Source organism: Bufo gargarizans, unplaced genomic scaffold (assembly GCF_014858855.1).
Source record: "Bufo gargarizans isolate SCDJY-AF-19 unplaced genomic scaffold, ASM1485885v1 original_scaffold_1997_pilon, whole genome shotgun sequence".
Classification (NCBI taxonomy): Eukaryota; Metazoa; Chordata; class Amphibia; order Anura; family Bufonidae; genus Bufo; species Bufo gargarizans.
In genome coordinates this window covers 52,108-67,262 of record NW_025334596.1, presented here as the reverse complement: position 1 = coordinate 67,262, position 15,155 = coordinate 52,108, and the positions used below count along the sequence as shown (strand labels likewise).

At 53.1% G+C, this 15,155-nt stretch overlaps 5 protein-coding genes across 5 annotated transcripts; 2 read left to right on the top strand and 3 right to left on the bottom strand.

Moving 5' to 3' along the window:
• The first annotated feature begins 588 nt into the window (after nt 1–588).
• Nucleotides 589–1,222, top strand: LOC122923849 (histone H4). Its single transcript, XM_044274690.1, has one exon. The coding sequence runs from the start codon at nt 795–797 to the stop codon at nt 1,104–1,106; it is 312 nt and encodes a 103-aa protein (XP_044130625.1). The 5' UTR covers nt 589–794; the 3' UTR covers nt 1,107–1,222.
• A 611-nt stretch (nt 1,223–1,833) lies between these two features.
• On the bottom strand, nt 1,834–2,311 carry LOC122923847 (histone H2B 1.1). Its single transcript, XM_044274688.1, has one exon. It carries the CDS (start codon nt 2,250–2,252, stop codon nt 1,872–1,874), a length of 381 nt encoding a protein of 126 aa, XP_044130623.1. The 5' UTR covers nt 2,253–2,311; the 3' UTR covers nt 1,834–1,871.
• A 2,960-nt stretch (nt 2,312–5,271) lies between these two features.
• Nucleotides 5,272–5,773, bottom strand: LOC122923846 (histone H2A type 1-like). Its single transcript, XM_044274687.1, has one exon. The coding sequence runs from the start codon at nt 5,662–5,664 to the stop codon at nt 5,272–5,274; it is 393 nt and encodes a 130-aa protein (XP_044130622.1). The 5' UTR covers nt 5,665–5,773.
• Nucleotides 5,774–6,646: 873 nt separating this feature from the next.
• Nucleotides 6,647–7,366, bottom strand: LOC122923853 (histone H1B-like). The gene has a single exon (XM_044274693.1). It carries the CDS (start codon nt 7,358–7,360, stop codon nt 6,713–6,715), a length of 648 nt encoding a protein of 215 aa, XP_044130628.1. The 5' UTR covers nt 7,361–7,366; the 3' UTR covers nt 6,647–6,712.
• Nucleotides 7,367–10,992: 3,626 nt separating this feature from the next.
• Nucleotides 10,993–11,622, top strand: LOC122923854 (histone H4-like). Its single transcript, XM_044274695.1, has one exon. It carries the CDS (start codon nt 10,996–10,998, stop codon nt 11,305–11,307), a length of 312 nt encoding a protein of 103 aa, XP_044130630.1. The 5' UTR covers nt 10,993–10,995; the 3' UTR covers nt 11,308–11,622.
• Nucleotides 11,623–15,155: the final 3,533 nt, after the last annotated feature.

The following is a 15,155-nucleotide window of genomic DNA, read 5'->3' as shown; positions in this document are numbered from 1 at the left end:
GTAATGTAGAGGACGGTAATATGGAGTCTGTAATATAATGTGGAGGCTGGTAATGTAACATGTAGACTGTAATGTAGAGGCCAGTAATACAGAGGCTGTAATGTAACATGGAGGCCGGTAATGTAACATAGAGACAGGTAATGTTAAGTGGAGGCTGGTAATATGGAGGCTGTAATGTAATGCAGTAGCTGGTAATATGAAGGCTGTAATATATTGTGGAAGCAGTGATGCAATGTGGAGTCTGTAATATAATATGGAGGCTGGTAATGTAATATGTAAACTGTAATGTAGAGGCCATTAATACGGAGGTTGTTATATAACACGGAGGCTGGTAATTTTAAATGGAGGCTGGTAATATGGAGGCTGGTAGTATAGAGACTGTAATGTAGAGGCTAGCAATATGGAGGCTGAAAATATGGAGGCTGTAACATAATGTTTAGGCTGTGATGTAATGTAGAGGCTGATAATATAAAGTCTGTAATATAATGTGGAGGCCGGTAATGTAACATGGAGGCTGTAATGTAATGCAGAGGCTGGTAGTATGGAGGCTGTAATATAATGTTGAGGTTGATAATATATTATAGAGGCTTTAATATAATGTAATTTACAGGCTGGAAAATGAAAACCACCAGCACTTCTGAGCTCAGCCAATCAGAGCGGGAGGGCGGGGCCTGGAGTTCAGGAACAGCCCCGCCCCCAGCCTCTCCGTGCAGTTCTCCTCCAGGTCCGCCCATGCTCCATATAAAGGAGGGCTCTGGGCTGAGCAGTCACTGCTTTCTGCTCACACCTAGAAGATGTCTGGTCGCGGTAAAGGAGGGAAAGGGCTCGGGAAAGGCGGCGCCAAGCGGCACAGGAAGGTGCTCCGTGATAACATCCAGGGCATCACCAAGCCTGCCATCCGCCGTCTAGCTCGCAGGGGAGGCGTCAAGCGCATCTCCGGCCTCATCTATGAGGAGACCCGCGGGGTGCTGAAAGTCTTCCTGGAGAACGTCATCCGGGACGCCGTCACCTACACCGAGCACGCCAAGAGGAAGACCGTCACCGCCATGGACGTGGTCTACGCGCTCAAGCGCCAGGGCCGCACTCTCTACGGCTTCGGGGGTTAATGCTGCCTCCGTCCTCACAACACAAAGGCTCTTCTCAGAGCCGCCCACATCTTCCCGGGGAGAAGCTACAATTCCTTCTGCGCTCAGCCACTGAGGGGTTAACACCGCCCGCACATCAGGGGACGGAGGGCCGGACAATTGTCCGAGATCAGCGGCGCCCTGTGCTCGGTACAGCCGGAGGTCTACAATACAGAAAGCCCCAGTAATGTAAATCCCGAGCCCCGGGTGTTCTCCACCGCTCCTGCCCCCGCAGCCACAAGACGAGCTGTGCTCGGAGACTGAGGGGTTAATCCGTCCCGGAGCTGCAGAGACAAAGACGCCAATGAGCGGCGCTGGTACGGGTCACATGACCGGCTCCTCCTGTAGATCAGCGGCTCAACTATAGGCGGGAAATTCAAATGAGCGACGAGATCCTGAGCTCTCCCAGCCAATAGGAGCAGAGCTCTGGACCCCTCAGCCGTTATGTGCTTGTAGGAGCGGAGCCTCGTCCTCCTGTCCTGAGCGGCCGCACAGCCTGTCCCCAGGGAGCGCCGCACTGAGAAGGAGGATGGGAGCAGTGATTGGGCATGGAGTATGATGGGAGCAGTGAATGTGCATGGAGGAGGATAGCTTGTATTGTAACTTCCACTAGCGGTACCGCATCTCATCTAGCTGACAGTGAGGAAACAGCGGCCACTGTGAGAACGGGGAGACACAGGAGCAGCTCCGCTGGAGACAGGGTGGGGGCTCTGAGAAGAGCCTTTGGGTCCGGAGAGCGGGGGGCGCTCACTTGGCGCTGGTGTACTTGGTGACGGCCTTGGTGCCCTCGGAGACGGCGTGCTTGGCCAGCTCTCCGGGCAGCAGCAGGCGCACGGCGGTCTGGATCTCCCGGGAGGTGATGGTGGAGCGCTTGTTGTAGTGAGCCAGGCGGGAGGCTTCCCCTGCGATGCGCTCGAAGATGTCGTTGACGAAGGAGTTCATGATGCCCATGGCCTTGGAGGAGATGCCGGTGTCGGGGTGCACCTGCTTCAGCACCTTGTAGACGTAGATGGCATAGCTCTCCTTCCTGCTCTTCCTCCGCTTCTTGCCGTCCTTCTTCTGGACCTTGGTGACGGCTTTCTTGGAGCCCTTCTTGGGCGCTGGGGCGGACTTGGCTGGCTCGGGCATGCTGGGAGCTCGGTTGTCACTGCTGCAGAGCGGAGATCAGTAATGAAGAGAAGCCCCGCGCAGCTCCTTTTATTGTGGCCGCAGGTAAGGTGGGCTGGAGAGAGACGGCTTCCTATTGGTGGAGAAGAGGGGGCGTGTCCCCAGTGTCATTTCCAGATGATCGCTCATTGGCGCTGATTTCTGGTTTGGATTCGGCCAATCACAGAGGAGTTCTGACAGAAGCGCCAACTGTGGATTCACACTGTTCACCGGCCGTTTATAGTCAATAAAGTTGATTTATTTCTGCCACTTCAATACGGATAAGCAGAGAAGGAGTAGGTGGGTTCACTACAGAGCTGGCGCCGCTGATCTCCGCTGTGGAGGCGTCCTGTGCTCTGATGGTCCGGGCGTCACACAGGGGCACTTACCGCTCCTGACATGCGGCGAGTACATTGCTGCTGTAGAGGGTACGTCCCCCCCTGTGTGTAATGGACTGCCCTCCAACCCAAAAGCCAGAGATCAGCCAATCACTGTAAAGCACTTGTTCTATAGCTCCGCCCCTTCTCCAGTCTCTGCGCTGGTGTGCAGGGATAGAGCGCACGGCGGGGCTCCCATCCATCCATTAGCAGATAACTACTTCCCTCATTCTCCTCACTGGCTGACCACTACTCCCCTAATCATCCTCAATACCATATAACTACTTCACGTATTCTCCTTATTGCCCAACTTCACTCTGGCCGATCACTACTCCCCTCATCCTCCCGAGTATACGATCACTACTCCCCTCATCCTCCCGATCAGTGGTCTATAATGAGGGAATAATCCGCCTGGGACATGAGGCTTCCATGTATTCACACAATGCGGCAGCTCCGTCCTAGAGAAAGGGGGGGGGTCTCTGAGAGGAGCAGGAGCGGGGGGCGGAGCAGCAGGGGGGGGGGGGGCGCGCATAATCTATTCAGCTGAGCCGGGGGGCGGAGCAGCAGGAGGGGAGGGGCTCACATCCATGCATTCAGAAGAGCCGGGGGCGGAGCAGCTGCACAGGAGGGGCGGGGCTCACATCCATGCATTCAGAAGAGCCGGGGGCGGAGCTTCTCCACGCCCGCTGAATTCTAACCGGACGGTAATTGAGCGGACATTTCAAAAGCCATGGTACTAGTTCTAATAACCCCGCCCCCATAGCCTGCTCAGCATTAACCCGTCAGTGGCCGCCCGCTCCCCACCGGAGAAGGGGAGAACAGCTGGTGTCCAGGGATAGAGCGCACACTCAGCGGCGGCATCACTACCAGCAGAGGGCAGTGCGGGGCGGTTATCAGCCGAGCAGATAGGCCCTAATACACTGAAGAGAGCGGCGCTGACAGGGTTAACCCTATTCCTTCCCGCAGAGGAGCCGGAGCCCCCGCCCGCTGTGAGCGGAGATCGAGGGCAGAAGGGCGGAGTGAAGATCGTCTGAGGAGGAGGAGTTGGGAAGGGACTGACCGCATGCGTTATGTGGGAGGGGCGTATTACCTGAAGACACGCCCATCACCTGGGACTGGCGGAAAGGATGAGGTTGGGCTCCGCCTCTTTTGAACGATGATTGGCAACGGAAGTTTTGGCGGGCACATCATTGTACGAATAAACCAATAGGGATGTAGGGGTGTGGTTTACATGAACCAATGAGGACGAGGCCGGGAGTATAAATGATCTGCACGGTCCGCTCCTCACCTCAGTCACTTGCTGTGTACAGATCTCTGCAGCGCCATGGCCAGAACCAAGCAAACAGCGCGTAAGTCCACCGGTGGGAAAGCTCCCCGCAAGCAGCTGGCCACTAAGGCCGCCAGGAAGAGCGCCCCCGCCACTGGCGGAGTCAAGAAGCCTCACCGCTACCGGCCCGGGACCGTCGCTCTCCGGGAGATCCGGCGCTACCAGAAGTCCACCGAGCTGCTCATCCGGAAGCTGCCCTTCCAGCGCCTGGTCAGAGAGATCGCCCAGGACTTCAAGACCGACCTTCGCTTCCAGAGCTCCGCCGTCATGGCCCTGCAGGAGGCCAGCGAGGCTTACCTGGTCGGGCTCTTCGAGGACACCAACCTCTGCGCCATCCACGCCAAGCGGGTCACCATCATGCCCAAGGATATCCAGCTGGCCCGCAGGATCCGTGGGGAGAGGGCTTAGATCTGCGCCCCGCATCCAACAAAGGCTCTTTTCAGAGCCACCACCTCCTCCTCAGACGAGCTCCACTCCGCCCTTCACCTCTGCTCACAGGAGGCGGGTTAACCCTTTCAGCACTGTGATTAGTAAGAGCAGTTCCTTTATCCAGAAGGCGCTCTCTCTGTATCTCCCCCCGTCTATCAGGGACTCGCTGAACGTGACCGATAACCGCCTCCATCCTCCCTGCCCACCGCCCTCTCCACTCAGCGCTGCGGGAGAAGGGGGCGGAGCTATAGAACCAGTGCTTTACAGTGAATGGCTGATGTCTGGCTTTTGAAATTCCCGCTCAATTACAGTCCGGTTAGAGATCAGCGGCCAAACCCTCTCCAGCAGCAATGTCTGCCCGCACTATGTCCGGAGTAGTGCTGTCCGATCCGTGTCCGAGCAGCAGGAGGCGCACACAGTACAGGGGGTCGTGCGCTGAGGCTAAGAATCCCATCATCCTACTGACTTATAGACTCCTCCTATTCTCTGAGTCACTAGAGCAGCACACGGAGTCTAGGACCAGGCTGCAGCGGTATAAAGCCCTCCCAGTGCTGTCCATATAATAGGACGCCTCCAGCAGTGCCCCCCACTCAGTATAATGCCCAGACCAGTGCCCCCAGCTCCCCCTCTAGTCCTCCGTCAGGGCACCACTGGTCTAACACTTATCACCTATCCGGGTCACTGGTCAGCCCGAGTCAGCGACTGAAGCCAAAGACTCCATTCATGTAAAACATCCCATCTCTGGTCAGGAGCGGTAAGTGCCCCTGTGTGACGCCTCCACAGCGGAGATCAGTGGCATCGCCAGCTCAGTCGTACAGACTATGTGGGTGGCTCTTAGAAGAGCCTTTGGTTTGGGGCAGAGCCGGGCTCACTTGCTCTTGGCCGGCTTGCTGCTCTCGGTCTTCTTGGGCAGCAGCACGGCCTGGATGTTGGGCAGGACGCCGCCCTGGGCGATGGTGACGCCGCCCAGCAGCTTGTTGAGCTCCTCGTCGTTGCGCACGGCCAGCTGCAGGTGACGGGGGATGATGCGGGTCTTCTTGTTGTCGCGGGCGGCATTGCCGGCCAGCTCCAGGATCTCGGCGGTGAGATACTCGAGCACAGCGGCCAAGTAGACGGGAGCGCCGGCGCCCACCCGCTGGGCGTAGTTGCCCTTGCGGAGGAGCCTGTGCACACGGCCGACCGGGAACTGGAGCCCTGCCCGGGATGAGCGGGTCTTGGCCTTAGCCCGCACTTTGCCTCCTTGTTTGCCGCGTCCAGACATCGTTCTCTTCTCTGTACAGATGAGACTGACAGCCCCGCTCCGCCCGTCACCTCTTATACCGGGTGGCGCAGGGAGAACTCCTCTGTGATTGGCTGAATCCAAATCCGGTTTTCAGCGCCAAATCCTGCAGCCAATGAGGAAGCAGATGACCTGAAAAGGCTCGTGAGGACACGCCCTCTTTACGCCACCAATTGCCGGCCGCTCCCATAGCACAGTGTCCCGGTGTATCCCCGAGTGCCCGGCTCTGTATTCACACAATGCGGCAGCTTCGTCCTAGAGAAGGTGGGGGCTCTGAGAAAAGCAGGAGCGGGGGGCGGAGCAGCAGGAGGGGAGTTGCTCACAACATACATTCAGATGAGACCGGGGGGCGGAGCTCACAAATATTCATTCAAAAGAGCCGGGGGCGGAGGAACAGGAGGGGAGTGGCTCACAACATCCATTCAGCTGAGACGGGGGGCAGGGCTCACAACTATTTATTTAAAAGAGCCGGGGGGCGGAGCAGGAGGGGAGGCGGGGCTCACATCCATCCATTTAGATGAGTCGGGGGCGGAGCTTGTCCACGGCCGCTGAATTCTTACCGGACGGTAATTAAGCGGGTATTTTAAAAGCCATGGTACTAGTTCTATAGCCCCGCCCCCATAGCCTGCTCAGTAATAACCCGTCAGTGGCCGCCTTCTCCCGCTCCCCAACGGAGAACAGTCCCGTATTCTCTGTGCAGAGAAGAGCGGCTCCATCGCTGCGCTGGTGTCCAGGGATAGAGCGCACGACCCCCCTGCACGCACAGTACACTCAGCGGCGGCATCACTACCAGCAGAGGGCGGGGCGCAGTGAGGGGAGGGGCGGGGCGGGTATCAGCCGAGCAGAGAGGCCCAGATAGACTGAAGAGAGCGGCGCTGACAGGGTTAACCCTATTCCTTCCCGCAGAGGAGCCGGAGCCCCCGCCCGCCGTGAGCGGAGAACGAGGGCAGAAGGGCGGAGTGGAGCTCGTCTGAGGAGGAGGTGGTGGCTCTGAGAAGAGCCTTTGGGGGAGAGGTGCGGGCGGCGCCGGTTACTTCTTGGCCGCGCTCTTCTTGGCTTTCGCCGCTTTCTTAGCCGGACTCTTGGCAGCCTTGGGTTTGGCCGCCTTCTTAGCCGGACTCTTGGCCAGCTTCTTGGGCTTGGGGGCAGCCTTCGGCTTCTTGGGGCTCTTGGCTGCTTTCTTGGCCGCGGCTGGTTTCTTGGTCTTTTTCGGGCTCTTGGCCGGAGCCTTCTTGGGCTTCTTCGGGGATTTAGCGGGTTTCTTGGCCGCAGTAGCTGCAGGTTTCTTGGCCGCCGCCGGCTTCTTCTTGGCCGCCTTGTCCTTGGTCTCCTGCTGCTTCTTGTTGAGCTTGAAGGAGCCGGAGGCGCCGCTGCCCTTCACCTGGGTGAGGGTCCCCTTGGTGACTAGAGCCCTGATGGCCACCTTGATGCGGCTATTATTCTTCTCTACATCGCATCCTCCTGCAGCCAGAGCCTTCTTCAGGGCGGCCAGAGACACCCCGCTGCGCTCCTTGGAGGCGGACACGGCTGTGACGAGGAGCTCGGACACACTGGGACCGGACGGCTTCTTGCTTTTCTTGGCGCCCCCTGCAGCGGCGGATTTCTTCGGCTGCCTCTTGGACTTGGCGGCCGCTTCGGCGGGAGGAGGAGCGGCGGCTGCTGGCGCGGTCTCTGCCATCGTGTGTGAGACTGAAATACAAAGACTTTTCCTGGAGAAAACACTGAGGCCGGAGCCGGGGCCGCCTCTTATATCTGGAGCGCTGCGCAGTGATTGGCTGCTGAGCTCCGCCCTCCTGCGCGTCTATTGGCTGACACTAGACACAGGCCCCGCCCTCACCCCGCTCAGCCCGGCTGCAGCTCCGCTCTCCCCTTGTGCTTCCCTGCCCGGGAGAAGAGCCCTTTAGCGGCTAGAACCGGACAGGAGAGGCCGCCTTCTCCGCGCCTGCCTCCTCCCGGACATCCCCCCTCACCGTGTGCCGCCGTCTGTGGCGGAGGAGGCGGGAGCAGGCCCCGGGATCTCCGCCACAGTCCTCCCGCTCTGCCTGACGTTCTGCACATCCGGCTGGATCCGGCCCGATGGCTCCGCTGCGGGGGCTCGTTCCCTCTCTTCCCGGCCCTCGTCCCCATCCCAGGGCTCTTCCCCACAAGGTGGGGCCGCAGGAAGCTGCTCGGACGCTGCGGGGAGGAGCTGGAGCCGCGGAGAGCCCGGGAGGGTAACACAGGCGGCGGCCTCCGCTCCCTGCCGGCTCCCGGGCTCCAGTGCTCCGTGTCCCTGCACATTCCCCGCTGCAGTGATGCCGCCTCATGTGTGTACAGGGCTCTCAGGGAGCAGAGATGCGTCTTGTGGCCAGGGCTGCAGCAGAGGGGGTGCCGGTACAATGGGGCAGAGTATGGCCCCGCCCCCCAGAAGTATGGACCCCGCTTTACTGACCCCCGGAAACATTCTGGGGAGTAAGAAATGTGGAGAAAACTGCCCCTATAATCCCCCTCATTGCACCTCCGTAATCTCAGGACAATACGGCAAAGTACAGTATAGAACAGTATAGAACAGTATAGAATAGTATAGAACAGTATAGTACAGCAAAGTATAGTATAGTATAGTACAGCAAAGTATAGTATAGTGCAGCACAATATAGTACAGTATATTATAGTATAGTACGGTATAGTATAGTACTGCAAAGTATAGTATAGTGCAGCACAATATAGTACAGCACAGTATATTATAGTATAGTACGGTACAGTATAGTATAGTACTGCAAAGTATAGTATAGTGCAGCACAATATAGTACAGTATAGTACAGCACAGTATATTATAGTATAGTACGGTACAGTATAGTATAGTACTGCAAAGTATAGTATAGTGCAGCACAATCTAGTAAAGTATAGTACAGCACAGTATGGTATAGGACAGTATAGTATGGAGGCTGGTAATATAATGTGGAGGCTGGTAATATAATGTGGAGGCTGTCATATAATGTGGACGCTGTAATATAATGTGGATGCTTTAATGTAGAGGCCCATAATATGGAGGCTGTCATATAATGGGGAGGCCGGTAATATAATATGGAGGCTGTAATGTAGAGGCAGGTAATATTGAGGCTGTCATATAATGTAGAGGCTGGTAATATAATACAGAGGCTGGTAATATAATACAGAGGCTATAATGTAATGTTGAGGTTGGTAATATAGAGGCTGTAATATAATGTGGAGTCTGTAATGTAATGTTGAGGCTGGTAATGTGGAGGCTAGTTATATGGAGGCTGTCATATAATGTGGAGGCTGAAAATATGGAGGCTGTAACATAATGTTTAGGCTGTGATGTAATGTAGAGAACGGCAATATGGAGTCTGTAATATAATGTGGAGGCTGGTAATGTAACACGTAGACTGTAATGTAGAGGCCATTAATACAGAGGCTGTAATATAACATGGAGGCCGGCAATGTTAAATGGAGGCTGTAATATAATGTGGATGCTTTAATGTAGATTCCCATAATATGGAGGCTGTCATATATTGTGGAGGCTGTAATGTAGAGGCCGGTAATATTGAGGCTGTCATATAATGTAAAGGCTGGTAATATAATACAGAGGCTGTAATGTAATGTGGAGGTTGGTAATATAGATGCTGTAATATAATGTGGAGGCTATAATGTAATGTAGAGGCTGGTAATGTGGAGGCTAGTTATATAGAGGCTGTCATATAATGTGGAGGCTGAAAAAAATGGAGGCTGTAACATAATCTTTAGGCTGTGATGTAATGTAGAGGCTGATAATATGAAGTCTGTAATATAATGTTGAGGCCGGTAATGTAACATGGAGACTGTAATGTAGAGGCCGGTAATACGAAGGCTGGAAATGTAACATGGAGGCTGTAATCTAATGTGGAGGCTGGTAATATAGAGGCTGTAATATGATGTGGAGGCTATAATGTGATGTAGAGACTTAAAATATGAAGGCTGCAATATAATGCTGAGCTTGATAATATAAAATGGAGGCTGAAATGTAATATAGAAGCTGCAATGTAATGTGGAGGCTGGTAGTATGGCGGCTGTAATGTACTGTGGAGGCTGGTAGCATGAAGGCTGAAATTTAATGTAGAGGCTTATAATATGGAGGCTGTGATGAAATGTGGAGGCTGAAAATATGGAGGCTGGTAATGTAATATGGAGACTGTAATGTAGAGGTTGGTAATAGGGAGCAGTAATATAATGTGGAGGCGGGTAATGTAATATTGAGGCTGTAATGTAATGCAGAGGCCGATAATATGAAGGATGTAATAAAATGTGGAGGCTGTAATATAATATGGAGGCTGTTATGTAATGTGGAGGCCAGTAATATGGAGGCTGTTATATAATGTGGATACTGGTAATGTAATATGAAGGCTGTAATGTAGAGGCCGGTAATGTTATGACTGTTAATATAATATGGAGGCTGTAATATAATAAAGATACTTTAATATAATGCGGAGGATATAATGTGCAGGCCAGTAATCTTATATGGAGGCTGTAATATAATGTTGAGGCTGTGATGTAAAGTGGAAGCTGGTAGTATGGAGGCTGTTATGTAATGTAGAGGCTAGTAATATAATGTGGAGGCTGTGATGTCATGTGGAGGCTGTAACATAATGTTTATGCTGTGATGTAATATAGATGACGGTAATATAATGTGGAGGCTGTAATATAATATGGAGGCTATAATGTAATGTAGAGGCTGAAAATATAAAGGCTGTAATAAAATGTTGAGATTGATAATACAAAATGGAGGCTGTAATGTAAAATAGAGGCTGTGATGTAATGTGGAGGCTGGTAGTATTATGTGGGGGCTGTGATGTAATGTGGAGGTTGGTAGTATGGAGGCTGTAATGTAATGTAGAGGCCGGTAATATGGAGGCTGTAATATAATGTGGAGGTCGGTAATGTAACATGGAGGCAGTAAAGTAATGTGGAGGCTATACTGTAATGTAGAGGCTGGTAATATGGAAGCCCGGTAATATAATATGGAGGCTGTAATGCAGAGGCTGGTAGTATGGAGGCTGTAATATAATGTGGAGGCTATAATGTTGAGGTTGATAATATATTATAGAGGCTTTAATATAATGTAATTTACAGGCTGGTAATACGGAGGCTGGAAAATGAAAACCACCAGCACTTCTGAGTTCAGCCAATCAGAGCGGGAGGGCGGGGCCTGGAGTTCAGGAACAGTCCCGCCCCCAGATATGCGACCTCTCCGTGCAGTTCTCCTCCAGGTCCGCCCATGCTCCATATAAAGGAGGGCTCTGGGCTGAGCAGTCACTGCTTTCTGCTCACACCGAGAAGATGTCTGGTCGCGGTAAAGGAGGGAAAGGGCTCGGGAAAGGCGGCGCCAAGCGGCACAGGAAGGTGCTCCGTGATAACATCCAGGGCATCACCAAGCCTGCCATCCGCCGTCTAGCTCGCAGGGGAGGCGTCAAGCGCATCTCTGGCCTCATCTATGAGGAGACCCGCGGGGTGCTGAAAGTCTTCCTGGAGAACATCATCCGGGACGCCGTCACCTACACCGAGCACGCCAAGAGGAAGACCGTCACCGCCATGGACGTGGTCTACGCGCTCAAGCGCCAGGGCCGCACTCTCTACGGCTTCGGGGGTTAATGCTGCCTCCGTCCTCACAGCACAAAGGCTCTTCTCAGAGCCGCCCACATCTTCCCGGGGAGAAGCTACAATTCCTTCTGCGCTCAGCCACTGAGGGGTTAACACCGCCCGCACATCAGGGGACGGAGGGCCGGACAATTGTCCGAGATCAGCGGCGCCCTGTGCTCAGTACAGCCGGAGGTCTACAATACAGAAAGCCCCAGTAATGTAAATCCCGAGCCCCGGGTGTTCTCCACCGCTCCTGTCCCCGCAGCTACAAGACAAGCTGTGCTCGGAGACAGAGGGGTTAATCCGTCCCGGAGCTTCAGAGACAAAGACGCCAATGAGCGGCGCTGGTACGGGTCACATGACCGGCTCCTCCTGTAGATCAGCAGCTCAACTATTGGCGGGAAACTCAAATGAGCGACGAGATCCTGAGCTCTCCCAGCCAATAGGAGCAGAGCTCTGGACCCCTCAGCCGTTATGTGCCCGTAGGAGCAGAGCCTCGTCCTCCCGTCACCCAACACTGGAACAGTCCATTGTCAGATATTTAGGACCAGGCAGAGGAGAGAGGTCCCGTAACAGAGAATCTGGCTTCATGTCATAGCAGAGAATCATGCTTAACGTCACCCAACACTGGAACAGTCCATAGTCATAAATTTAGGCCCCGGCACCCAGGCAGAAGAGAGAGGTCCCGTAACAGAGAATCTGGCTTCATGTCAGCAGAGAAACAGTCTTCATATCATAGCAGAGAATCATGCTTAACGTCACTCAACACTGGAACAGTCCATTGTCAGATATTTAGGCCCAGGCAGAGGAGAGAGGTCCCGTAACAGAGAATCTGGCTTCATGTCAGCAGAGAATCAGTCTACATGTCATAGCAGAGAATCATGCTTCACGTCACACACCACTGTAACAGTCCATTGTCATAAATTTAGGCTCCGGCACCCAGGCAGAAGAGAGAGGTCCCGTAACAGAGAATCTGGCTTTATTTTAGCAGAGAATCAGTCTTCATATCATAGCAGAGAATCATGCTTCACGTCACCCAACACTGGAACAGTCCATTGTCAGATATTTAGGCCCAGGCAGAGGAGAGAGGTCCCGTAACAGAGAATCTGGCTTCATGTCAGCAGAGAATCAGTCTGCATGTCATAGCAGAGAATCATGCTTCACGTCACACACCACTGTAACAGTCCATCGTCCTATATTTAGGCCCAGCACCCAGGCAGAGGAGAGAGGTCCTGTAACAGAGAATCTGGCTTCATGTCACCAGAGAATCAGTCTTCATGTCATAGCATAGAATCATGCTTCACGTCACCAAACACTGGAACAGTCCATTGTCAGATATTTAGGCCCAGGCAGAGGAGAGAGGTCCTGTAACAGAGAATCTGGCTTCATGTCAGCAGAGAATCAGTCTTCATATCATAGCAGAGAATCATGCTTCACGTCACCCAACACTGGAACAGTCCATTGTCAGATATTTAGGCCCAGGCAGAGGAGAGAGGTCCCGTAACAGAGAATCTGGCTTCATGTCAGCAGAGAATCAGTCTGCATGTCATAGCAGATAATCATGCTTAACGTCACCCAACACTGGAACAGTCCATTGTCATAAATTTAGGCCCCGGCACCCAGGCATAAGAGAGCGGTCCCGTAACAGAGAATCTGGCTTTATTTTAGCAGAGAATCAGTCTTCATATCATAGCAGAGATTCATGCTTCACGTCACCCAACACTGGAACAGTCCATTGTCAGATATTTAGGCCCAGGCAGAGGAGAGAGGTCCCATAGCAGAGAATCATGCTTCACGTCACACACCACTGTAACAGTCCATTGTCATATATTTTGGCCCAGGCACCCAGGCAGAGGAGAGAGGTCCCGTAACAGAGAATCTGTCTTCATGTCTGCAGATAATCAGTGTGCATGTCATAGTAGAGAATCATGCTTCACGTCACCCACCACTGTAACAGTCCATTGTCATAAATTTAGGCCCCGGCACCCAGGCAGAGGAGAGAGGTCCCGTAACAGAGGATCTGGCTTCAAGTCAGCAGAGAATCAGTCTTCATTTCATAGCAGAGAATCATGTTTCACGTCACCCAACACTGGAACAGTCCATTGTCAGATATTTAGGCCCAGGCAGAGGAGAGAGGTCCCGTAACAGAGAATCTGGCTTCATGTCACCAGAGAATCAGTCTTCATGTCATAGCATAGAATCATGCTTCACGTCAACCAACACTGGAACAGTCCATTGTCAGATATTTTGGCCCTGGCACCCAGGCAGAGGAGAGAGGTCCCGTAACAGAGAATCTGGCTTCATGTCAGCAGAGAATCAGTCTTCATATCATAGCAGAGAATCATGCTTCACGTCACCCACCACTGGAACAGTCAATTGTCATAAACTTAGGCCCAGGCACCCAGGCAGAGGAGAGAGGTCCCGTAACAGAGAATCTAGCTTCAGGTCAGCAGAGAATCAGTCTTCATATCATAGCAGAGAATCAGGCTTCACGTCACCAGCCACTGTAACAGTCCATTGTCAGATATTTAGGCCCCGGCACCCAGGCAGAGGAGAGAGGTCCCGTAACAGAGAATCTGGCTTCATGTCACCAGAGAATCAGTCTTCATGTCATAGCATAGAATCATGCTTCATGTCACCCAACACTGGAACAGTCCATTGTCATAAATTTAGGCCCCGGCACCCAGGCAGAGGAGAGAGGTCCCGTAACAGCGAATCTGGCTTCATGTCAGCAAAGAATCAGTCTTCATATCATAGCAGAGAATCATGCTTCACGTAACCCACCACTGTAACAGTCCATTGTCAGATATTTAGGCCCCGGCACCCAGGCAGAGGAGAGAGGTCCCGTAACAGAGAATCTGGCTACATGTCAGCAGAGAATCAGTCTTCATGTCGTAGCAGAGAATCAGGCTTCACGTCACCCAAGATTGGAACAGTCTATTGTCAGATATTTAGGCCCCGGCACCCAGGCAGAGGAGAGAGGTCCCGTAACAGAGAATCTGGCTTCATGTCAGCAGAGAATCAGTCTTCATATCATAGCAGAGAATCATGCTTCACGTAACCCTCCACTGTAACAGTCCATTGTCAGATATTTAGGCCCCGGCACCCAGGCAGAGGAGAGAGGTCCCGTAACAGAGAATCTGGCTACATGTCAGCAGAGAATCAGTCTTCATGTCGTAGCAGAGAATCAGGCTTCACGTCACCCAAGATTGGAACAGTCCATTGTCAGATATTTAGGCCCCTGCACCCAGGCAGAGGAGAGAGGTCCCGTAACAGAGAATCTGACTTCATGTCAGCAGAGAATCAGTCTTCATATCATAGCAGAGAATCATGTTTCACGTAACCCACCACTGTAACAGTCCATTGTCAGATATTTAGGCCCCGGCACCCAGGCAGAGGAGAGAGGTCCCGTAACAGAGAATCTGGCTACATGTCAGCAGAGAATCAGTCTTCATGTCGTAGCAGAGAATCAGGTCTCACGTAACCCACCACTGTAACAGTCCATTGTCAGATATTTAGGCCCCGGCACCCAGGCAGAGGAGAGAGGTCCCGTAACAGCGAATCTGGCTTCATGTCAGCAAAGAATCAGTCTTCATATCATAGCAGAGAATCATGCTTCACGTAACCCACCACTGTAACAGTCCATTGTCAGATATTTAGGCCCCGGCACCCAGGCAGAGGAGAGAGGTCCCGTAACAGAGAATCTGGCTTCATGTCAGCAGAGAATCAGTCTTCATATCATAGCAGAGAATCATGCTACACGTCACCCACCACTGTAACAGTCCATTGTCAGATATTTAGGCCCCGACACCCAGGCAGAGGAGAGAGGTCCTCTAACAGAGAATCTGGCTTCATGTCAG